Source organism: Nylanderia fulva, unplaced genomic scaffold (assembly GCF_048542155.1).
Source record: "Nylanderia fulva isolate GAGA-0341 unplaced genomic scaffold, ASM4854215v1 Scaffold2, whole genome shotgun sequence".
Lineage (NCBI taxonomy): Eukaryota > Metazoa > Arthropoda > Insecta > Hymenoptera > Formicidae > Nylanderia > Nylanderia fulva.
Window position 1 is genome coordinate 8,077,718 of NW_028190263.1, and position 27,402 is coordinate 8,105,119.

Below are 27,402 nucleotides of genomic sequence, written 5' to 3' on the forward strand. Positions count from 1 at the left end.
TGCAAAGTTTGTTGGCTCTTGCCGCGCAATTAACATCATTTAGCGTCGGATTATCGCTTTCTTCATCGTTATGGGGTTGATGTTACGCTTTGATTTGATTCAAATGAATATTTCTCCGAGCGGAAAATTAATTCGATGCAATCTTGACCTAATTATATATAGATACTAGAAAGAAAATATTTTTATATCCACGTCATATGTAGTAGTCGCATATATATATATATATATATATATATATATATATATGCATATTTTTCAAACATTTATCTCGTATGATCATCGTAAGCAGATTTTTATCGTTAGCGATATACATAAATGTCAATATTACTCGATCGCGTATCGCGCAAAGTGTTACGTATCATGGGATATTCTCGCCACATAAAATATTACAATGTATTTCCGACGAAGGTAGATGGGAAAATATATAGATATATATATATACTCAACGATTGCACCTATTTGCCGATACCACTCTCGCCATCTGTTGATTATTATCGATCATATATGATACATATTATACGAAAAGAAGAATGCATATGTATATCTATGCATGTATGCGTGTACAATACGTATAAAAATTTCTCACATTTTGCATCGCGCCATCGTTGATAAATATTTTTCAACTTTCACAGATTGGGTAAAAGGTTGCACCGATCGAACAACTTTTATCGTTACACACGTGAAAAAAAAGAAGAAAACAGTAGGGAAAAAAATGAATACCACCGGTGGACCGACGAAGTGTAGGTATATAGAGTGTGGATAAAGCGATTTTAATACTTGCATTTCGTGAATCCGTGAATTTCAAATATTCCCGAGAAATGACAAAAGAACCGGACTGAAATGAATGAAATGCAAAAATAGACTTGTTATCGTACGGCAGACAAGCTCGGATTAAAAATAAGTCGCTTACAAAATTGCGTCGCGCATTGAAAATAAAAATAAAATAAAATCCAGTTGATCTTGCTATTTTTAAAAATAGATACGATACGGGGTATTTAGTTGAATGATTTAATCGTTTTATGCGAATTAACAAATTGCATGATGTCAGATAATCAAATAATTATAAATAATTTTAACTGACAATGAGATAAAGTTATATTTTCATTATCTCAACCAAGGCATAATTATTCTTTATCAAAACTTATTATTACAGTATATTACATAATGAGAATTAAATCTCTCATTCATTAATGTGTCTTTTGTACAGATTCACAGAAATACGTAATAAAATAAGCGTGCAAGCATGTAAAAGCAATTTTATTCTATAGTAATTACTTGTTGGAAATCGAACAGATTTATATGACTCGTTTCATCAATTGACAGAACATCGACCAAAATTGGAAAATTTCTGTCAAATGGAGAGTTCTCAATTGACCTGCCATCAGTCGAGCATCCCATTGGTATCTGATACTCGATAAGAATGTAAAGCAATCAATCAAATCTCAACACGACGAGATATATAGCGAGAAATAATGGCCAAGTGGAGCCCGATTGACCAATAGTTGTCTACTTTTTCACGCGTTTCGAGATATACGAAATATTTTAGCGATTATTGGAAAGAAATAAAATAGACAGGGTTGTGAATTTAATAATCCGATAAAATGTCGCACATTGCACGCAAAAATATCATCGTGGTACAACTTGCCTTGACCCGTATCTCTTCAATCGAAGTGAACTCGAACCGAACTGTGGAAGTACATAATGTCTATTAGAAACACTTTATTGTGTTCCTAGAATTTGATCCAGAACATCCTCGAATAGCTAATAACAAATTCTGTTATGGCTTACCAAGAAATCACGAAACACGTTACAATATTAACATGGAACATTGAAACTATGCCGAGTGACACACTGTAGGGACAAAATTGCTGCAGACAAAATTGAGTTATCGAGATGCAGCTATAATAAATTGATCGAGTGCTCGTGAAATTGGCTGCTTACGTGTCGTATGATAGCAACAATTATTGATATAAATCATCATTATTGAATATCGTTGAGAGAATCGTACATGAATGCAAATATAAATTGAGTGACGTGAAATCTGCACAGTTTAAAATTATTAATCATTCCTCAATTACATGCGCATATCGCATCAATTTTAGTCCGAGTATAATTTTACAAAAATTTACGTCGTGATTATCATGTTAAATGAATTATTAAATAATATCCATAATTTAATCGCGATATGCGTCAAATTAAAATGAGCAACCATTTTATCACAACGTTGCGCGATGGCAACAAATTACAACGTCAATCGGATGATGACTGGATGAAAGCGCTTTTTCGCGCAATGTCCGCAACTCGGAATTACGTCACCGATTTGCCAAAAATCTCTTGGTATCGACCATCTGCCTACGGCTGTAGAAACCATTATAGTAAAATAACGTTATCTATCTCAGCTGCAACCCAAACGGCGGTTGAGATTTTGAGTTTCGTTGTGGATGGCAGGATAGAAGGAGAATGTGGCCAGGACGGAGAGTGCTTACCTCGGCAATAGTCCAACACGGCCAACCTAGACACCTCCAGCGGGTCACGTTGAAATAAAACTGCTTTCGGAATTAAAAGAGCGGAATAAAAACGCCGTGGAATGGATTCGCTCGCACGTTCAAGGAAAACGGGAATACTTAATTAACCGTATCGCGCGCATATATATAGATCCAATTTTTTGCACTAATTAGAATTAAACATTAGTCCTGAAATTCCGAAAACGCTCGTAAGCCGCGTTAACCGGATAAAAAGATGCTAAAAAAAGGCCACTTCTCTCTTTCTCTGGCCTACCTGAACTACTTCGGTATTCCGCTCTCGCGAGCCTTTGACCAGCCGATTGGCCGAGGGATAAACGAATCGAAGGAGCGGAATTGCAAGAGCCGTTTAAACTTGCCGGAATTCCCCTCCGGACTACACGTATCTTCGTGGGTCGCCTCCAGCAGTTACGTTAGAAACGAGAAACGCGACGATCCCGCGATCTCGTGCTCGCACCCATCCGAGTAGTCCTTTAATGACTCCACGGATACGTGGCGCGATCGTTATTCGCGCGAGAGATCGAACGACCGATTCGGATCCATCTGCCTTGTCGGAGTACCGATCGCACCGATCTCCATCTCTTTTTCGCCGCAAAAATTTTTACCTTGCGTTCCGACGGGAAGGGCAAAAATATAATCTTTTTTTTTATATTTTACAAAGATAAATATTTATAATACGCGAAGACCGTCGGAAACGCGCGCGATGACATTTACACATCTGCGCAAGAATAACTTGTAGCTAATTTGAATGAATATTTGCATGATATTTTTTAATCAGAATTATAACCCAACAACAGTGCGACGCGACCGTATTTTCCGTCTTTTTTCAATTGTTTCTTCTGTGTATATACACTTGGTCTACATTTTAATAAATGCTAAGCAATCCGCCGGGAATAATTTGCCCGGCAAGTTGGACGCATTGCAACCTGTATTAATGATTACATCACGAAAGCTATCGGCAACTATCCCCGATATTATACGCTGACCAATATTTACATCGTAAATCAGTCCGTAACATTCTATAGTTGCACCCCAATTCACCCTATCTCCGTGTAAGCAGGGGATGCCGAGGAAACTATGTGTTTCGGCAAACGACTAATTAAGCGACAGCTATCAAGGAGTCATCCCCTTAGCGCACAACAGAGCGAGAGAGAGAGAGAGAGAGAGAGAGAGGGAGAGACGATTTCCTAATCTCTAATTATACGCCGTACAAGTAACTGATGTAACTGTTAAATCAACATTACGAGATAATTGCCGACACGATTTACGGGCATCATTCGAGCGAGCACCGACGCTGTAACGATCTAAGCCGGTGCCGGCTGCGAGAGAACGTATGCTAAGCGATTTCAGCGAAAACTACTACATCCGGCGGATAAAGCCTGCCGGCAGGTGTATCGAAGTGCGTTGTTCCTGCGGGTCTTCCAAACCACCGAGTCCACAAGACGGTGCTCGATATGTCTCGACGCGGCGCAATATTCCCGCGATCTTGCGCTTCTGCGTTACATCTGGTGATTTTATGTCCCGAAACGCGCCGTCACCTGATTGTGAACCAGAGAGATAACACACCACGAGCATTTAGCTCGAAACTGTCCCTCTCAAATCTCATTTCATAGTTGAATACAATTCGTGTACAATTTTCGTAATCAATGTAATTGAAATATGCGACAAGAGAGAGAGCAGGGTAACAATTGGAGAAGAAAACAAACTTTAATTCAGATATTTTGATGCGATGCTTTTTTTCGCTCTCTCATTACATCGTAGAAAGAATGAAGATACAAAAGTGTCAAGATTATACGTGTACGTGTTTTAAAATATATTTGCCGAGAGAGGGAGAGAAAGAGAGAGAAAATGACGTGAAGCTTGAGTGAGCATAATAAGCAGCTCAGAATCGCACCGGTACAGGCGTTGTGGTAATTCAAAGGTCTCCGGAGGCTTTCCACGCTCGACAAACTACCGTGACAGTCAAGTAACTGGAACGGCCAGCATTTACAAACGTAACTCATCGGTAGATTAATCTCGCGGGTCTTCGGAATGGATCTCTCGACGATCGTGTCTCCGGCGATTGGGATATTCTTCCCGTTCCAGGCGCTATGCGGTTTGCTTTTCAACTTCCACTCGCAATTTTCGTTCTACCGCGAAAGTAGATTTTAAAGCGGTACTCATTCGATCGAATAAATTTATTTTAATGAAAGCCGGCGAATTTATAAACCTCGGGGATTCGAATGAATTACGTCGAAAAGGTGATGGGATATTTTATACAAATACTTTTCTCAACAAATTGATACGCTTGCAAATGATTGTAACAATAATTGCAAATTTGTTTTATCAGATTATTTATCAAGTATATAGATTTACTTATCTGTTAAATTGCATTTGGAATTACGTAATAAAACTGCGTTATATTATTTATATGCCGTAAATTAATTATAACAATAATACATTATTATCATAATATTGCGCAAATTGTTTTCTCTTACTAATGTCGGCGTGTAGCGAATTTCATAGAGAACGGGGACAAACGGAAGCACTCGTCTAGAAAAAAGGAACCACGTGTAACGCGCATAATTAACTCGGGGAAAAAATTCTTTACCTCATCCACACACTGAGTCATCCTATACAACCCCTGACCCCTTTTGGACAACGACAAAGAGACGACTGTGCACGTTTAATTAACTTCGAGTAACATCTTTTAATTATAAGACTATTTCGCACACACGCATGGGGAGGAATGAGGGAGAAAGGGAGAAAAGTGCGGGGTCGCGCGTTTCCAACATTGTAATTGTCGGCGAATATTTACGTCACGCCTTTCCTTCTTCATTCGCGTGGCGACTCTCCTCGTAATCTCGCACTCGTCCTCATGCACTTTTCGCGCCATGTACGAAAACTCGCGACAATTACATCGCGCGCTCGCACGTAAAGCTACTTGGAAGAAAATTTAAGAAAAAAGTTCACGAAGATTCCCCAGTGTCGTTTCTCACCGAGAAACATTGGGACTCTTATTTGAGTGAGTAAGACAGCTCCAGAAAATAAATCACGAAAATTTCAACAAAATTTGCTCCCTGCGACATACGCGCGCGAGTCGTAATATTTTGCACGAAAAATTTGTGCTTCATGTTATTGCACAGAGGATTTAATTCCATCTTTCCCTCTTTCTGCCATGCCGCATATACACAGCTACTACATATTATATATATACATAAATACAATATGTACGGAGCAAGAGCAATGAATTACCGCGAGTATTACAATTACGTTCTTACAATTAACCTCGAGCTCGACTTCTCGACCGCGAGGGAGAGAGGGTTGAAAGAATACGAAGAATTACTTGAAAGTTTTAGGCGCAATTATCGCAGTCTGCGATGACTGCGCTTTGTTAAGTTCGTATAATGGCACTGGAATATGGCGGAGAGTATCAGCAGTGCTAAACGTACGAAAGACCGGAGGACAAATTTCATGCTCCGACGGATGCCAGTTCTGGCGAATTTCACGGCTCGTCGGATCGACTATATCTCCCGATCGGAAAGCGAGAGTGTGTGTGTGTGTGTGTCTACTTAATAAAGAATTAAGTTTCGTGCGTTTTTGGATGCGTATCACGTGCGGCGAACGCGCGCACTTCTTATCCTAATTGGACCAGCACGCACGTGTACATTGTGTGAGATCCCATAAAGCAACGTCTGTCTATATAATAGGTCGCAGACTTTTCGTGAATAAACGAATGCTGCCACAATGAGCAATTTTTACAAAATTGATATGGCATTCGATTGTCCACAATTTGTCCATAAGTAATCGTTTTTTGTCCATCATGCGAAAAAAAATTAAAAAGAAATTTGAATCAATTTTATCATAAGCATCTAGATGCCCTAGATGCATTTATAATTTTTAAATAATCAAATCTAAGAGTGCTCATGATAAAATTTATTCCTTTTTTATTTTTTTTGCAAGGTGGACAGAGAACGATTATCTATGGACAAATGTGAACAAACAGTGGATAATCGAATACTATATCAATTTTGTAAAAATTCGCATATTAGAGTGCCAACTTCACAGACCTCAAATTTCGCAAACAACGAACGCAGAAAACTGATTAATATTTTTAAACGATATTTGCATCTATTAAATTGAATTTTGTCTACGATAAAATTAGTAGTTGTATAAGTAAAACTTTATATTACAATAAAAATAGTATTGTTAAACTCGTAAATTCATAAGCTCGACATGCGTGTCACTTCTCTTCTATAAGATGACGTTTCAATATTATAATTACATTTCCTTTTAATATGTCATATCGCTAATAATATCTTTCTCAGCATTGTAATTACTTTTTCTACACTCTACAGCGTGTGTTTATATGTATATGCATGTTTCTTGTCGACTGTCAATATAATCTTGTCGCTTGACGGTCGTCTTCGTCTGGCGAGCATAGCACAAAACTCTCGGTACGCCGAACAGCGAAAGGGATCTCTATTAAGATCCTCGGAGCGCACAATGCGCAAACGAGCAAATTAGTTAATTAATACTTCGCGAAGATACTCGGTCTTCGAGCGTTCCCGTAGCGCGGCGCGAAACACACCAAGGACAGTAACGAGGGATGGTTGTGTGTTTGTGAAGCTGTGCGCGGCTTTCGCGTTTCCGGAGAGGAGGAGGAAACAGGACAAGAATAAGTGGGACGCGAGAATGCGGTCTGTGTATGTGCACAGTGCAGCGTTGTACACACGAGGAGAACGTTACCCTTGCCGATGCCGACATTACGGCCTCCTACCACGCGAGAATTCAGGAATGTAGACACGACACTCGCGGGTGTTGAATCACCTGCTAAATCGAGCCGGAGCAATCTACCGAAAATTAGTATTCGGCTTTCGGATATCGCGTTTTCAGGGAGAGAGAGATAAAAGGGATTCGACCTGATTGTCCCTCGTAAACGATGTACACGTCGCAGATAGGAAGTTATGTATGTCCGATTTATGTATCGCGACTATGAGTATTTTCAAACAACCGAAACGAGCCGATTAAATCCTATCTATTTTAAAAAAATGAAAATTTTTCGCAAAATTAGCGTATTATATACAAATTAAGGAAATGACTGACAATGAGAGCTTATATAGCAAATTGTGGATAAAGATTGAGAAAAGGCAATCGCGAATATTGAATCCTCCTCGAAAAGAGAAGAAGCTATTCACGTGTGAAAAGAAATGACAAACTATTTTATTCCATCATTAAACAAAATCAACGATCGAATCAATATTCCACTCTCTCTCTCTATCGAGTTGTAAAATACTTGGACATCTCTACAGTTAAATATAATAAACTAAACACGCGTTACGTTTCGTGCATCGTATGGAAATGATTCACAATTGACAGCCGGGCCATCAGCCGCGAGGTGCGATTAAATTATTAGGCGATCAGATGAAAATAGTCTCTGTCATTCTCTCGTATTTCCAACGTGTGAATTTATGATATTTCGGTATTACCTATCACGTACGTTACATGTATAATAGAAAATTAAACTCAACCTGTACAAACAGATATTGGTATTAATACGAGTATACGAAATGGATTTATCCTATGTTACGTAAAAACAATCGATGAAACACAGAATTAACTAAAACTCGGTTGCCGAAATTCACACAAATTTGAATGGTACAATGATCTAATTGAGTGATAAGAGCATAACATAAATTAATAATATCGTTGATAAGTAGTATTAGTAGTAGAGATCGCGTTGCTTTGCTTAATTCGATATTATATAATACAAATATCGAAGATGCACGATGCTGGTTAAACTTTGTTGAACTTTATTGTATCTTCAAACTTTCGTATCTCGTCGTGGGCAAACTATGCGAAAGTATATGAGTAAGTTTTCGAGATATTTTCGTCTCTGCATCAACATTATTTTCATTATTCATAACAATTACGACACAGTTTTTCTTCTATTATAAACACTAAAAAGTAATTATGAAATAAAATATATATTGCAATGCATATATATATAAATATATATATAAACATAAACATTTTCGCGTATGACAAACAAATTAAAAATAATATATATTTTAAAATTCATATACAGGTGTAAAATTTTTCACATTTTTGAATATTATTATTGTAGTTAAAAATGATTGTTCAAGTTATTCCGATGTTTTGAAAATGGTAAATTAATTTACTAATTATTTCAATAAATGCTTTTCCATCATCGTAATGTTAATGATGCTAATTAATTAAAGTTTATTAATACATTATCATATGACGATGCTTTAACGCACAAAGTATCCGTGACATTTTAATTGCATGCAATATAACGGCACTCAGTGTTACTTTCCATTAATATTCGCAGAGGTAATTAAAAGCGAATTTGCTGTTTAACGAGTTCTCCAATTTTACGCATTAATTTGCTAATTGAATCTTCTAAGGGAGGAGGATTCATAAAGTTATCGTAGAAATTTTTGCTATGCTGCATCTGAACTATATTAGTCAACAATAGTTTATAAATGTCAGATCTTTTCCAGATTGTAAATGCGATGTCATCGTATACGTCACATCTTGTTTTTCTGATAGTACACTGCATTTTTCTCCAGAGTTTCAAACTCATGACAGCTGCGGCTTGCGCAAAGCTTAAGTTACTTGAAGCTCAAGAGAAGTTAAGAAATTATTAATAATTTGGTTGAATAACTTTCCGCAAACATCGCGGTATAATTTACATATATATTAATATCTAACCGAGTGTGAGATTAAATTATGACATCGAGATGCAAATTTTTTTTAACAAAATTTCTAGTCACGCGTGCTATTAAAAGTATATCTCGAACGCTCTCTGATTCTTGAGAATTTTAACGCGTTGTCGTCTCTTTGTAACATTAATTTATATTGCGATAATTTTGTAACATGACATTTAAAATTACGAAAATTTCAATATTCATGGAGGTAGTAATGCGTCATAAAGGAAAGTACCGTTACAATTATTCGGACAGAATTTAATTACCGGAATAGGCAATTGCTGTTAACCAATAAATTAAATGCTGATAAATAGAATGTAGTATTACATACTATGTAGCATTAAACGGTGACATATCTATTTCGACACAGTTAATAACACATTTCACAGATTACTATAAATCATTAAACGTTCAACGAGCGCATTTCGCATATACAAGAAAATCTTGTTTTCCTAAATAGATATCTGTAATATAAATGTGATATTAATTACCACAGTGACTATGTTATATTAAGAGAAGTGACACGATGGAATATTAATTGTATTTAATTAAAGCAACGAAAACAAAATTAATAAGTACACTTAATGAAATGGTTCTATCGCATTACGGTTAGAATTAATTTCTCTTTGATTATTGCCGCACTGCAAAGATAAGAAGAACGATCTGTTTCAAAATTGGATATCTCTCTGTAGACGCAGAGTTGCACATTTTTCACGTTAAATTTTCCATTAACTGTTAATCGTTAAAAGAGAGTACAAGAATATTTTCTCTAAATTATCAGAATGTTATACAATTAAAAAAATATGCAAACCTATTATATAGGGGTTGAACATTATGTTAGAACGATAATATTCATTTTTCGTCATTAAAATTCAAATATTCTTATTGATTCCAAAATATCCTTTTTATATCGCTTTTTATAAATGCATTGGCAAGTGTATGAGAAATGAATCGTATACATATAAGCGAATATAACATGCGTAACCTCGCCGCAACCAGTTCGCTGAATAATATTGCGCCAGCTCCGATCGTTCGCACGATGAAAAATGCGCGAACCATCCAGTCAAAAGTTTTTGTATTTTGCATTTCACATTTTTTGTGTGTATACTGCGTTGCCCTTTCGCGAATATTTCGCGTCGGCCCGCGCGTGCAAACATTTCACAAATTACATGGACTGCAATAAAAAATGGAAAACGTTGTACGGGCCTTCATGGAAATTAGATTTTTACTTTGAAAGACCGTTTTGTTTGGGAGAAAGTGATTCTCTTCAGAAAGTGCTTATCGGAGTAAAAAAAACGAAGACTTGCAATTTATTTTATTGAAAAAAATCTTCCGCAAACACATACTCGAATTAAATTTTGTTAATAATCAATTGTGCGTGATCAACAATGTGCGTCGCGCGATGCGTTCGTTGTTTATTGTTGCTTAATAAATATACGAATTTCATCACGTGCAAGCGAAATTGTAAATCGACAACGAGATTTCCGGGCCGGTGAGTCAGTCAGCGGTAAATCAGGATTCAATATTCTCGAGTGATGTTAGTACGGTGTAGTTTCATGATATAATACCTAAATCGTACTGCGCTCGCGACGTATTGTACGAGGATGAAACCGAGAAATGAAGCCCGAAACGAGGGCAGATGAAATAATATCGCTGATGGAATCGGATCTACTCGGAGACTATATTCGGATGAAATAAGCAAAGGAAATTGGATAAAGCGCTCCACGACAATTTAAAATACAAAGTATCTAACGGAATCGTTGATGGTCGCGAACAAAGAAAACACACTCTTGAAAGATGAATATTATTTAATCATATTAATCAAGAAAATGAGACTCTTGGAATTTTAACGCTTAAAAAACGCGCGTATAATTTCGCCAAATGCTCAAATGTATATAAAGACAGCGCACATTTTAAAAAAACCGAGGATATCTATATATTTTTAAAAACATTTCTCCGTGAAAAAGGTAATTCGCAGATAAAAAAAATTCAAATAATTTCGATCCCTGCTATCATGACGGACGAAGGGACGGAAAATAAAAGTCGCCCGACTGCGGTTCGTGTACGAAATTGAATCGGGCCGCTCGGTCTCAGGCGAATAAAACAAATCGAGCGATGTAAAATACCCTGCGGAATCATCACTCACCGCCAACAAGTAAACCGAAAAGGGTGAGGATCAAAAGGAGATCTCCGGACCGGGCAAAACTACGAATAAATATTGTCCCATCGTGCACGCCAGTAATATCACAGAACGAGAAATCCGAAATGTACGCAAGAGAGAAAGAGAGAACATATACACGAAGCACTAGGCGAGATCGAGCGTCTTGTTTATCCCACGAGGGGTTCGTAAAACTGATCCAATCATCGTCTTCTCGGTCGCAAGAGCGAGCAGTATCGGGGATGAACTGGCTGCGAATGGCCGGTCAACGAATTCTCCGGACCTTCTTCGCAGATCGAGCTTGTCTACATTCACGGGTATATACATACATAGAGTCTGTATCGAAAACTGTACATTCCAAGCTGAAATCTCGAAGCGAGTCGAACATTTAATGAAAATAAAGCGAAATAATAAAAGAGAAGATCCCTAAACGTTCGTTGCAACGGCCGTTCGAGTGCGACATTTTTATTATTAAAAATTACCTTTAAAAATATTATTTAATATACGTTGAATTAAATTAAACTATATGAGCATATACGTATGTGATAATATTTATTTTTTAAATATATAAAATAATGTAATATATCTTATATAAAATTTTAATTTAATTTTTTTTCTTTTTTTTTTGTAATTCTAATATAATTAAACTTTATTTAAAAACTAAAAAATTCTGATCGAGGTTTAAATTTCTTTTAAGACAGCCTGCGTATCGTGCCAGACTTTCAGCAAAGGAGATAGACTGCCCGTTCCCGCCGTATGCAAATTTGCTGTGCCACCTCTGAATCGTTTCTAGTGGACTCTTGTGTGACATTTAACGCTCGTAAGGGGCCGGCCCAGAAAATCGTTTGTTATTTTTTATTAAATTTAGCATCCCGCCCGAGCATTGTTTTAAGCAAAACACATTGTTACGACTGCAAATAAAAAAAATATTTATTGCGAGGATATTGTTAGCCGCGCAGTTGGATTGTTAAATGTAAATTTCAATTAAATTTGTTATGCCAAGCATACTGTATATATATAATGCTCTTTTATTTAAAAACAACTATCACGGAATTTCCAACTGTGCGAATTTTATCTGCATTTTATTGCACTCGTATTAATTGAACAACATCTTACTTGCATAATTTTTACTAAAATTTTGAATCAAACTTGGTGAATGTTTATTAACTTAATAAAAAATAAATATAAAGAATATTTTTTAATCATTAAAGTATGTACCAAAATATTTAAGGTTCCTAATAATATTCCAACTTTTTAAAACATTACTGTAAATAGATGTAAATTTAATTACAAATTTTCATATTTCCCTCTGCAAAGTCCACTTTTTAATATTATATAAAAATTTCGCAACCTTCCTTCTCTCTCTCTCTCTCTCTCTCTCTCTCTCTCTTCGTCAAACTGCAAACTTTAATATCCGCGCTTCAAAGTTCCGGGTTAAAGTCGAAGGAAATTCCAATTGATAGATCGATATACACTTCATATCGCAGAAAATTTAGTACTGATAATGAATATTTCATTAACTATCACAAAATACATTTCGTAGTTAGCTCAATTTTTCTAATTTGCTTTTCGCAAAGTGCATTGCAACTAGAAAAACAATTCCATCAGGTAATTACAAACGTCTATAATACACCCTTTTATACAATTGCAATTCTAATCATCTTGTCTAAATATTGTCTTTCACGATATGTGTTTGCAGTAAATGGAAAAAATATTTGAGACAAACAACTGACAGAATCTTGATGTATAAGTTTAACGAAACTTTTGGCATTTTTCTATTACAAAAAAAAAGAGAGAAATGCGATTTTAATTCTTAAATCAAATATTGATTTTTACTTTGCAAAATTCAAAATTTCCCAAATACAATCGACTGTATCATCCGTACAGTAAACTAAGTTCTATAACAATGTCTCGATTTGTTCGACGTTAGCTTGAAGGTAAATTTCAGCTGGTGGATCAATACCCGGTATCCCATCACAGGAAAGGCTATCTGAAATCGTCATCTGAGCCACGAGAGAGATTATAGATGTCTATACGCGCTGCATATCTCCATCGCGATAAATGTAATCGCGAATCTAGTCTTCATGTTTTGAAGAAGTAGAGCGCGGATATTTTGCATCCGGAAGTAACGGATCCTGACACGACGTAAAGCGAATATCGATTACGATAGCGATCATCGATCTTTACCCAGGCAAAAAGAATCGGATAGAAATATAGCAAATGGAGTTTTGCGAAATCAGGGATCGTGAAAAAAGGTAGAACCATCCGTCGATGCACTCTGCGTGTCCGTGCAGTTTTAGCAAATGTACTTTACCATTTTTTCGCGTCAACTACTTTTACGGCAGAGATTAATTTATCCCCTAGGAAATGTTGCGCTTGCACAAAGTTTTTCACTCGTGTCGTATTTTAAAATTAAAAGCTTTTTTCTTCGTATTGGCATTCAAAATTATAAATACACTAGCATACATAATAATAACTAGCACTTGGCTGCTTTAATGTTGTATAAGTAATCCATAAGTCGCTCTTTCGTGATTAAATTTTATTTGCATTTTAATTTAATTCTTTTTAACTCGATTTGATTTCTTTTTTTTATCGCCAATATGCTTAACCTAATCGTGCAGAAAGTCAATCGAGATAATGAAAGATATCAGTTTTGCTGTATAAACGATTGTTGCGAGTAAATATAACGTGTTAACATTCATTATGGACAAAACGCTAAGAGAAGATATTCTCTTCTCTCGACAAATGTTTAATTACACACAACTCCAAAGGAAGGAAAATTTTAATGAAACAACATAAAAGCTCTCACCAAAATTCTTGATTTAGAAGTGGAAAAGCGTCAAAGTTGCGAATACGAGCTGATGTTTCAATTTACAACAATAAAACAGAAGTTGAGGAATTTGCTTTCTCTCTCTCTCTCTCTTTCTCTCTTTCTCTTCCTCTGAGATGCACTTCATTTTGATACCGAAGCAAACATAATCAAGTACTTCCGTTTCACCTTTGCCTGGCGACAATAAATGATACAAGGCGTTATTTACCACGAGATATGAAGTATACACGAGATGAGATGCCTCATCTTCTCAGTCTCCGTCTGCGTCTTACATAAGAAATATCCATTTCTACTAGTCCCCACTTAAGTATTTATATGCCTTCGCATGTCGACATGCGACATTATTACGCCAGTTTTGTAAATGAGTTTTCCATTATCCGTTTTCCATTTTCCCTTACGGTATCTCTTATAATAAATTTAAATTAATCATCGTTCCTCTTGTCGAGATAATTTCGCGCTTTCTCGCGGAATCTCGCGTACGAAACGGATATTGGTTTTCATCCAAGAGAGTGAATAACCGATTGATTATTAATAAGCTAACCGACTACCCCATCGATCGTCAAATTATTGATGGCCGTGAAAATCGGAGAGATAGCCGTCAAGAAAGCCGATAATCCAACGATTTTCTACAGATTATCGAAGGAGAGAGGAAAATGATTAGAAACGGCACGGGAACGCACGCGATTGCTTCACTTTCCTCGCGTTATCGGGCCGGACAGTCTAGATTAGCGGAATTGCTTTAGCCCGATGCACCGGCTGTATTAGCAGATGCGGTCTGGCACGATTACCTCTGCCCTTCCTCTACCCTTCGTTCTGGCCACCCAGTTTTGCTCTGGCTGCTATCAGAACTGTTTGGGAGTCCGGGAGTACAAAAGTCCATTAATGGAAGTCGAGAGGCGCGTGATCGAATTGCAAACTTTGTTTCGTCGTTGGCGTTACATTTTTGAACGCCGCTGTTAAAAGCGGCTTGACAAATCGGACTCGCGGTTTACGCCGCAAGTATTTGTTCTTTTTTTTTTTGCATTTTTTATATTTCAACATCGTTTCTATCATAATAAATATAATTTAAAATTGTTCCATGTTCGCGTAAAATAATATAGCGATATATGCGCGTTCATTTAGATTAAGATGAATCATCTTAGGAAAACGAGTCAAACAACACGCCGGACGAGCACGATAATGGAGAACTCTCATTAATGGAAAGCGAAGGAATCGTAAAGAAAGTTCGGAGTTTAATTGACTAATACGGTTAAATCGACACGGACACGCGGAAAGATAAAATTTTAGACCGCGATAAAATTAAATTACCTGAAGTGCGATCCCGACTCAAGAACTTTATATAACTTCGCGACATCGATCACGTCCCGACAATTAAATATTAATTTCTTGAGGTATCGTCGTTTCCTCTCCTTCTTCCTCTCTCTATCTATAGTTATATCTCATAACATTTCAATATTCATGAAATGTAACGAGACTACAGCATATTACAATTAATACATTAAAAAAGATGTAGATAAATTTATATAATATACATATACTTTATATATACGAATATTCCGTTTAGCCTTTTACTCGGTTGAGGTTTCGAACATCGCATAAAACCTTGCCTATAATTTTTCATATCGAGATTATTCCCGCGGCAGATAGTAGACAATTTGATTTTTTATTGCATATTACGTTATACCTTTACGACTTTGCTATTCCCCTTTTTGACACATACTTTTTCAATTCCACAAACTTGTTTACATATATCTATTGAGCCTATTGACATTTTATATACAAACTTAAAATTCAATTTTCATAATAAAATAGTATGAAAGAGATATTCCGATTTAAGGATATCAAACGATATTTTAGTATTTACGACTCTCTCACTATTGTAAATCTGAAGTATCTTTATATATATATATATAGTAGTCACATAATATATTTCATTTATGATTTTACTAAAAAAAGCGTAAGAACTAGAGACGTACGACATACTTTCACTCCGCGTTGTTAACTCGTAAATATTTCCATAACATCTATTTAATTATTAAAGAAAAATCTCGTACAAATGTAAACGTCATGCCAATTAATTATTATCGTCACGCTTAATTGTCCATCAATTAACGTCAGTCGAAAATTTAAGTCAAATCTGTCAGCTCTATTGTACAATCCAGTATTTTGACCCCGCTCTATTTTTCTACGTCGTCACTCATGAAAATTGAGGGCATGAAGGCTCAATGACAGATAAACCGCGAACTGTCAAATAAAAACGACATCGTATTGTCCGCGGCGTTCGACAAATCGATATCTCTCCTCGTCATATCACGACTTAGCGAATCCGTTGGAAATCAGACATTATTACGCGATTCTATCTTATATATAGACAGTTTATCGGCGCGTCTGCGTTACGCAAAGAGTAAAATTTTATACACCATTCTCCACTCCCCCGCTTTATACATTTCGGTCTGATCAGACTCCGTCGACGTTTTATATATACTTGGCGGCCCGCATAAAACCCTCGCGAGCTTGATGCTGAGGCATCAATATCAGGAGGGCATATTTTATAGTCAAACACACGTTCCACTCCCCGTCGCGCTATGCGCTTTACGTATGAATTATTCTCGCCGCTCGCTGAGCACACGCCGAAATCACTCAACTCGGCTGCTACTACTACATGGAGAATGAATTACATGTGCCGCACTTTGTTAAATTTCAGACCCTGTATCCTAGCTATTATTTAAAGAGCCTCCACGTTGTTTACCTGAATCTACGGATAATAAACATTCGTTACGAGATATATTAAATTTATTACAATTGAAATGAATAATTAATCCTTTGCAGATCGTTTTTATCTTCGAATGTACAAAAGTTTCAAGAGTTCAGAAAAAAATGCATTTATATTAGATATCGTAATGGCTTTATACGTGTATTATTTCAATTTGTAATGTTAAATAAAATTTTAATTGCTACTGTGCAACAATTCCCCCTACGCCGATATATGTATAGAAATTTTGACAGTGTAACCATCTGCGGATTTACGCGTGATTTATTTACCGGTCGAATTCCGTAGCTTTATTATACCATTAATAGCTTGTTTAATTACGCGTAATAATTACGTGATAGTTTACAACAATTGGTTTGGCTGAATTTTGCCTGATATCACTGATCATATTGATTAACACGCGCCTTTGAAAATTATCATTTGCTACGGAAATAAAGCATAATTTTATGCTTATAATATTGCAAATCTTTGATTTCTCCATGTACATATACATTTCATCTGATATAATTAACGAGAGAGAATTCTACTTTTTAACGTCGCACGTAGAGCTTTTCAAAAGAGATGTAATATCACTAATTATACAATACATAAATAAACGTAAAAAAAAGAGAGAAAAAAGCGTTTATCAGATTATCGAGGTTGAATGCAGGCAATTTGTTTGCGATCTGCAACAATAGGGTGAATTCGCGTATCTGGCCAAATTAGATTGCACGGCAAATATGGACTCGTGCGTAATGTCGATAAAGGCAATTATTTTCATTTTCTGTACAGATTGCATTATCACACCGAGCAATCATGCCTGATAACTATCTGTAACATGCAATCATCCATCGACGACAATCTGACATTTTTGTGTGCGACTGAATAAATCGCAATCTCATCGAGCATTTTTTTAGTTCTGTCTCTATTTTCAATAAATTAAAAAAATATGTAAGTGTCAGTTGTTAAATCAGAGTTAAGCTTAATTAATGCATCCTGTCTGGCATTTGCCGAAATTTCATTAAGAAGTTTCTCAGAATATAAATATCGCGGATATACGTCGTTAAAAATAATGCGAGAGAAATTTATTATACGCGAAAGGATGAAGCGAGAGGAGAAGAATAGCGCGTTAATCTTGTTAGAAAAAAGAAACTGTATTAAAAGACGGAGAGAAAATCTTTCACGAGAGAGTACTTGAAACAGTTTCGCGGATATCCAGTGTTGTTATCTAAATAAAATTATATAGATGATTATCTAGCTTAAATGTTGGCATCATCTTGAAAGAAAGTATTATCTTTACTAAATTATCTAGAATAATGTTCAGATAATTTAGTTTAGAGTTATAGCACACAAAAATATTTTAGTAGTAGAACTTAAGCAGTAAGTGATGAAAGACTTAAACATAAATAAAAATATATTTTTATATCCCTTTTACAACTAACATTTTTTTCTAATTGTTTATATAAGCGGTCGTAAAAATAATATTATCTAGATGAGTCGCCATATAATTTTATCTTTGATCTAGATATATTTAAAACAAAATCATCTTCATCTTATTTAAAATAAATTTACATATTTTTATCTCATCTTGATCTGGCTAATTTAAAAATCATCTAAGCACAACACTGCGGATATCGCAGTAATATCCCTTTTACAACTTACATTTTTTTATAATTGTTTATATAACCGGTCGTAAAAATAATATTATCTAGAAATTATCTAGATGAGTCGTCATATAATTTTATCTTTGATCTAGATATACTTAAAACAAAATCATCTTCATCTTATTTAAAATAAATTTACATATTTTTATCTCATCTTGATCTGGCTAATTTAAAAATCATCTAAGCACAACACTGCGGATATCGCAGTAATATATTAGTTAGCAATGTCCATTAACGTGCGTCGCATCGTTTACCCATATTGAAATAATTATTACGAAATTGACAGACGGCTCGCGTTAATTCATGTCATATAATACACGTCGCCCGTCGTATGGCGCGCAGATGTATCCAACACCCATCATCCCTCGCATAGCGCGACTGAAATTTCACCTCGATATAGTTTACACTAAGCTGAATACTGTGGAGATAGTTTGCGATCGCTACATACCGCTTATTATCCGCGAAAAAAAGAAGAGATAATTATATCGGAGCTCCTGCTCTTTCACATTCCCGATAAAGAAAAACTTTCATCCTCGTTACCGGCGAACGATGTATCCGCTCAGTTGCGTGGAAATACCTTATCTCGATTGAAATTAATGCCAAAGTACTTCGATGCTTCTAGATAAAATGAGGATACCGCCGTATTTAATATCTAAGTAGAGTTATTGTATTTCAGCAACCTTTTTGCCGTGAATAATAAAAAAAAAAAGCTCCAACGTCGCATTAAAGTTGAAGGAAAGTAGGTATAATACATCGGCGTGTCCATTAGCTTGACACACTATTTCTCCATTACCGCACACATCCACAATGAGACAAATTACGAATAATTTTTCATTTTCGTTTCGTTCCCCGCGCGCGAGGAGATCTCTCGCCCAAAACAAATCGCGTACGAAATCTTTGGGGAAGGAATGAGAATTCATGCCGGCGCGGCGAATTTCTATTCAGAAATGTCGCCATTCGTGTACCGTGAAATGAAATATACGTCTCGCGTCCTGCGACTGGCCTGATTACGTTTTCGCGAGTATAATGCGAGGTATGAGCCCGCAAGATTTGAATATCCGCAAGTTCTCGCGGTAAAACTAGCAGCAGTGATATCGATCGCGAGGTGAAGAAACCGCGGCACGCGATCGAAATCCTCGGTGTGTAACGCGCCGTTGCGCTGTCAAACCAAAGTCACATATTCCCGTTCATTTACTTCGACCGAATATATTCGACGATTTCATTTCAACTTTTCGTATCGTGTGTACATATGTACATGCATCTATTCCGATCGATATTCCGATCCGTTTGTTATGATACCTATAGAATTCGCTATACCGTAAAAGTCATCGAGTCGTCGTAATGCGCAATATAGTGAAAAAAGGTGAAATCAGGGGGAACATTGCGATGGGGAAACAATTGAGATACAGCGACTCGGTCCGAAATTAGTTTTGTTAAATGAGAAACGGGGCTCATAAATTTGTAGAGATTGTGGCGAAAGAGCAAAAGTTCATGATTTTACAACCTTCAAAGATGGGAGAATTGTTTGCCGCGCGTCGATTTCTCCGATATATATATATATATAGGACAGAAGCAATCTGTTTCAATAAAATTTCAATTCTTCGAAACAAGTCAGCGCGGGCGGAAATGTCAGTGGGTACCGCAAATAATTGTACCTTCGGGAATTGCCACTTCGAAACTTCGTCGCTAACAGAATCCTTGTAATAGCCGATGATGGGGCGAGAGAAGGTGCAGAGACGAAGGGGGAGGATTAAGAACAATCGTTTCTATACTGAAAACTATTGCTCTCTCTAGTACTCACCCGCTGATTCGACTCACGAAATCGTGCAAAGAATACCGAAGTTTATGAAGAAGGAACACGTGACGTATATCGGTCTGCGATTGCAACTTTTCCCTATAAATCTTATCCGCAAACGCGATCGTCCGAAATGATTATTATTTTGACGAGACTCGAAACTGGAACGCGTAGCTGCATCTTGCAATAACTTATAATAACGAAATATATATGTTGTATATAATCTATCAAATAATTCACAAAAAATTCTAGTAATCATTTTCAAACTTTGGATGGCAAAAGGATTTACTGATTTTATTTTTATTAATTACCGTAATTTGAATAAAAATTTGAAACATTTTACGTACAGATACGATTGAAAAACTATATTACTGTTGCAAATTTATGTAATTGAGTGCCGCATCTAAAGCCCCAAGTTAATGTATGCACATGTACATTGTTAAATTATCGTTTAACACTGTATCATTAAATAATTTTGTAAATTTAAATTAAAGTCAACATTTGTGCGAAGTATTTTTAGAATTTCTGATATTATTACGAACGTACAATATTTCGCATTAATTTAATTACTGCATTAATTGTTAAGTTTGTATAACAATTCTTCGAATAAGCGCGTTTATTAATTACGTTTTGTATTTTAATATGTTATTTTATCGAAATTTACATTGCAAGATTGACACTTGAAATCACCAATTTTAAATGAAAATCGTTAAATTAAAATTTCCCTTTTTTCATCACAAATTACTGAACATTAATTGGCGTGTTAAATTTGATATCTATTATTAAAAATGCATTATAATTTTGCAATAAATTACAATGACTATATTGATAATAAATGATGATTTCTTTGAATGATTAATGATTTCTTTGAATGATTAATGATTTCTTATTTTCACATGTTTTTCACATATGTTAATATCAGCAAATTATTTACGAACGAAACCATAAATTATCGAACCAGATTTGAGATACAAAACAAAGCTTAAATAATATTTCTATATACTTATATAAAATTCACAATAATATGCATTCTGTTGTTAATCTATCGGTGCTAAAAGAGGATTGCAACACCAGTAAATGTATCGTGCAACATTTGTTAGCTGCCAGAAAATATGTAAAATGATGTTAAGCCATAATCTGTAACGTTGAAATTTGTATGATATCAGAGCAGAAATAGAAATATGAAACAAACAGTGATTCGCATTGTATGTTTTAAATAATTAAATATGTATAAAATATAAATTGCAAAATGCAAAAGACTGTCTTGGGAATCGACCTTTCAACTATACAACTGACCATTTATATCAGACTACGAGAGCAATCACACACTCCATTAGGCAAAAATTCGCATAAAACTCAGCGGACCATCTTGCACATGGTACGAGGGCGTCCAATTTACGTGAAGATAAACGTCGCGACATTTTCCGTGGTAATGAAAGTGGAAGAAGCTTGGCACGACCGTTTTGTTTTCTTGCACGGCCGTGTAAGGGCACATAAACAAAGGAGAAAACTATAACACTCGAAAGAAGGGTGGAGAAGAAACAGAGAAAACAAACGAGAGACCGAGAGAAAGAAATGAGAAACTAAGGGAGAGAAAGAGAAAGAGAGCATGGGGGAGGAATTTCCTCAGCGCCCCCAGAATTCAATCACACCGTGTTTACAGCTCAGTACACTTAATCCTCTTTATTGGATCCAAAGCGTTTGCCAGTGCGGCGTATCTCAGAATTTGATCAATTTTATGGGCAAAGGATTTGGATGATACTTGCGGATCTGGCATCTGTCTATTTCGACTTTCAGTGAAATTATGTGTCGACTCTTAAACAGATGTTTACAAATTCGTTTCTTATATTTGTCAATCTAATTTCGATATGTTAATTAGAAGATTACCGATTTAATACAAAAATACTTTTAAATTGGGTTTAAATAAAATATATTTGTGTAGTACTATTTTCTGATAAATCTAAAAATATAAATATGTTAACATTCGAAAATAAATATAATGTTTTTTTTTTAAATCGGCCAACAGAGCCAAAGCACGAAAAATTAATTATTCGGAACTGTATCTCTTGGTTTGAGATCACTAAATTCCATATATAAATTAATCTCAAAACTTACATATGGAGAAATAGGCGCGAAAAATATAGGTCCGAAAAGTCGCTGAAGCGGCTCAAACCAAGAGATACAGTTTCGAATAATTAATTTTTCGTGCTTTGGCTCTGTTGGCCAATTAAAAAAAAAAAAACATAATATTTATATTCTTAATATTGAGAGCCGATAAAAATATTTCTTTCTGATTCGAAAATAAGTTTACAAAAATAATCGATATAAATAACCCGCGTCAAGTTGTACAAACCTTAAAATGTTACACGAATAAGGAGTTAATATTATCTATTTCTGCTTCCCAAATTAAAAGCTCCACATTGTATCTATTTTAATAGGATAATCGATTTATCCGTTAAAATATTCATACAATGACGGTTTCCAAGTATCGCAAACAGACGCCAAAATTTAAATACAATTACGTTTCTGTATTTTCAGCTTACCCCTTTTACAAATGAGAATATGTGAAACGTTTGTGCAAACGGTTAAATTTGACGACAGACTGCCGGACATAGTTTTCTCCTACTGAGAACTACAAAATTATGACAAGCGAGTTGGCCAGAAAGATAACAAACCAAAGTGTGATAACAAAGCGCTTCGCGTTGCACAGATGCGTTTACAAAAATGCACGCAAAAAGCTAGAGTCCGTTTGTAAACCACTGTGTAATGATACACATTTTTACATTATTCCCTTCGCATTTCCGTTCTCACTTGGTCGCAGTATTAAAACCGGCAAGGAGAATTGTAGATAATAATAATTAGTGAAACATGAATAGCTAAACTCTTGGTCGCGGATCGATAATACGCTCTACGACAAGTGATTTACATACCGGCGCGGCGCAGCAAAAATATCATGCCAACATAATGGTGTTGGTGCATCGATGTTATTCTGAGAGCCCCGGGCATAAATAACTCCTTGAAAAACGGTCAGAAATGATGCGTCGTATCTCATGTTTGAAAAGCATGTCGCGCGAACGCGATAAATTACACTTCACAATATTAACCATCCGAATACCCGTTACTCTATCGCATATTAATGCAAAAAGAGAGAGATAGAGAGCGGGGGAGAGAGAAAGCAAATGTTATTGAAATACATGATCGTTCGGATTCGTCTTGCAAACTCGATGCCGCGACACCCGAGACATTTGTAAAGCGTTTTGATTGCTTTGACATTAATAATGCTGAAGAATTTAATGGAAAACTCGTCCATCCTTAAAAGCACAATTCTATACACGATCTTTTTTTTATGTAAATGCAAAATTCATTTCATTATACATCATTTATAAGAAGAAAATGTTATTCAAATGTCATTTAGATTTTTGTAAATTATTTGCTACGGATAGATCTTTTTCAGAAGGGTTAATGAAATATTTAAAAGTAGCGTAATAATCGAATTGTCGCTGTGTACCAGTTCATCTCGATATGATTCATTATAATTCGATCGTAAAGATCTCTATAATTGAGACGTGAACATAATCCTATTATTATTCAGGAGAGTTATGTGTACTAACTTTGATTGATCTCTTACGAATATCGAGCAAAATTGCCACCAAACCACCTGTTACACATGCCAACTTTTTTATAATTTCATAAGGACGCAACTCAATTTACACACCTATATTAAGCATTTTGCGTGCTTTATTAGTACGATAATGTTACGACCCAACTTTCCATCCCATAAACATTCTTTTCTCGCGCAACTTTTCTTGCTCCAAAATACAATACATGCAGTTAACGGTAAACTTATTGCAAATTGCCCTACCACTTAATTAACAAATTAGAACGTATATTTTAGATAACACACTCGGTAAAAGATATCTGCAAATTTAAATAAAAATGCTAATTGGAAAAATAAATAACAGATTTTAATCTTATTCTGGCTATTTTGCTCCGATATTCTTTATCGTGTGCGAAAAAATGATTGTTGTTATTTTACAAAGGTAAAGATTATATTTTATTACGCTGATATCAGGCGACATAATTATTGTAATATAGGTAACTCTCACAAAATATGAACAATATTAAGTGAAACAATAACGTTTAAAGGTACAACTACTGGAAGAGCGTTCAAAAATAAATCTCTGTGCATTGTATTGTTAGTTCAGAGGACAATCTATTTCACAGATAATTTTCACAAATATGAAACAATTTCGATCTCGAAAGTTTTGCTGAAACTGTCAAGTACGGCATAAAACGGAATCGAGCGATATAAACACGCCTTTTTCGCGAAGGAAAATATGTGTTGCGAGGATGTGTCTAGAATTGCACGGTGACACATCGGCAAGTGAAAATTTCTTCAATAAGGCAACAGAAAAGAAAATTTGCAGCATCCACACGTTATATAAACTAAGTGATGCAGTTCCGAAATTTTATGATAAACGTATGTCATCTTCCATATTTCGTCTAAAAATAAATTTTTATGCAACTTGAAAAAAAAAGATTACTATTTCCCTTGACTTTTCTTTTACATTGCACAACTTGCAATATACGAAAAAGAATTTAATCATATTTCTAATTTATGTTTGAAATATTATAGGAATATTATTTTAATGATTCTCGTTCAAATTATAATATATCGTTATACGTACATGTTTAATTAGAATGTTCAGACAGATACGCGAATATTTTGCAAGAGAAAAGGAATGTCATTTACAATACGGTGACATACAACCGCAGATAGCAATGTTCATAATTTAAAAATAAAATGTAAAATCAAATCACCACTGTCTCTCGTAAACGTCATGAACAAAACTGAAAAGTGGCAAAGCCGAGCTCGATGAAGGCAGTGAAATGAATTATTCGTCGCACGATTTCCTCGTGAACAAATCGAAACGCGTTAAAACCATAACGCAAGCCGAACATCGAAATTCCTGTCACGCCAACCATCGCGATTAGATCCAGCAATTAACTTATAAAAACCGATCGTTCTCCGTGTTAATTTCCGATTTTACTGATAAACATGTTTACGTAAGTTTTAACTAACACTAGCGAAAATATTATTTGAGATATTAAAATCCAACTGCCGTGTTATAAAAAGAATACAATATTATAAAAAAATAATTGCTAGAGATATTCCATTCTATATCTCTTACAAACTTTTCTTGGTGACATAATCCCTCTTTAAAATCTCTTGAATAATTTAAAAATTTCTTACTAAAAGATTACATTAGCTTTTAATCACAGCTCGAGATACAATAACCATTCAAGAATTTCTCTTAATCTTTTACTTTAATTTTAATTACACTCTTCTCAAATAAGAAATAAAAATATTCATATTTTATAATATAGTTTGTCTTAAAGAAAAAATCAAATACATATGACAAAAAAATTTAAAGAAAAAGCAAGATTTTTTAATAAACACGCTTTTTACTAGTTAGGCTTAGTAAATAATAATTAAAAAGTAACAAATGGGCAAAGAGCACGTACACGATCTTAGTGTAAAATTGTAATAAAGTAATAACAGCAATCAATTGTCAAACGTTTCGGTTATTATTTAACCATCTTCAGTGACAAACTTTAGAACAGCAGTGATATCAGTCAAAAAACAACGATCTATCTCGACATAACAGAATTCCGTTTGATATGAATTTTATGTCTAATTAAACGGATTTCCGTTTGATATGTCGAGATAGATCGTTGTTTTTTGACTGATATCACTGCTGTTCTAAAGTTTGTCACTGAAGATGGTTAAATAATAACCGAAACATTTAACAATTAATTGCTGTTATTACTTTATTACAACTTTACACCAAGATCGAGTACGTTCTCTTTTGTTACTCTTTAATTATTTTTTTTAATAAGCTTCAAAAAGTTTGTTAATTTTTGTTATATTCAAATTATTAAATGCTACATAGTTCCTGATCGCACTGTTCCATTATCAACAAACTGTGAACAATCTGTTCACGTGGACCCAAAGAGAATTTATTTCCTCACAAATTTCACACAAACGTATCGCGCGATTTTCTTCGAGTTCCAATAATCATTTTGACAGATGATGATGACATTAACGTCATTTCGGCACGACGATGACTTACGCGATGAAAACGAGTCGAGTCGCGGGACCACACAGAAGAAAAAAAAACAATACATAATTTACTCACCGACTAGCTCCGTACGAACACCCACCAACAGAGTGGTCACTACCAGAAGGGGTACCTGTCGTCGGCGCGGGCACAGCACGGCACGTATCTCACCCATGATTCTCGTCATACACGTGTGCCTCGGTGTCGCACGTGTGTCACGCGACACTAGAGTATCGCTGCCGCGTCGAGACTGAACTCCCGACCTGCCGCGAAATACGGTATATCCAACTTCGCGCACGAGGCACTACCCCTTCTCTTTGCCACCCCACGAGGCGATCCCCCTTCTCTTTACCTCCCCCACTATCGCAACCCCGTGGAGCGCGCGAGCGAAACCGGCAGGATCCCTACCCTCACCCCTATCGGTCGTGCCGTTCATCCCGCTTCGACGTGCCGTGACGCGGACGCTGACGCGTAGGGGGATGAAATCTCCCGCGTCGTGGAGCACCACTGTCACTCGCGCCGACGCTCCCGGCCGGTTGGCTGACTGACTAGCTGGCCGTATGCGCGTGGCTAGCTTCGCTTTGAGTTACGCTGACATAACTGGATTTACTTAGATCTCGGTGATTATGGCGGGACGAGAGGGCTCTTAAGCCTTCTCTCGCAGTCGGACTTATTTCACGCGTCGCTACAGATGAATGCGCAGTTGAAATAACGCGAGAAAATAGGAAAGTATGATATGCAGGGAGGTGGATAAAACAATAGACTGTTTTTTTTTAAATCATTGTCAATCAAGAATATAATCAAGGATAAAAAATTTGCTACCGTAACTAAATTTTAACTGTCCATATATTA

At 35.8% G+C, this 27,402-nt stretch overlaps 1 protein-coding gene across 2 annotated transcripts in view; it reads right to left on the bottom strand.

The window, feature by feature from the left end:
• LOC114937150 (Dpr-interacting protein eta) overlaps positions 1-27,013 on the bottom strand; it is a 152,564-nt gene extending 125,551 nt beyond the window's left edge. The window contains exon 1 of one of the 2 annotated variants that reach the window (XM_085482149.1): positions 26,629-27,013. In XM_085482149.1, the coding sequence (XP_085338275.1) occupies positions 26,629-26,737 (109 nt within the window). In that variant the 5' untranslated portion in view covers positions 26,738-27,013. The remainder of the gene's footprint in view (positions 1-26,628) is intronic. The other variant, XM_029310560.2, reaches the window with a different exon arrangement.
• Positions 27,014-27,402: the final 389 nt, after the last annotated feature.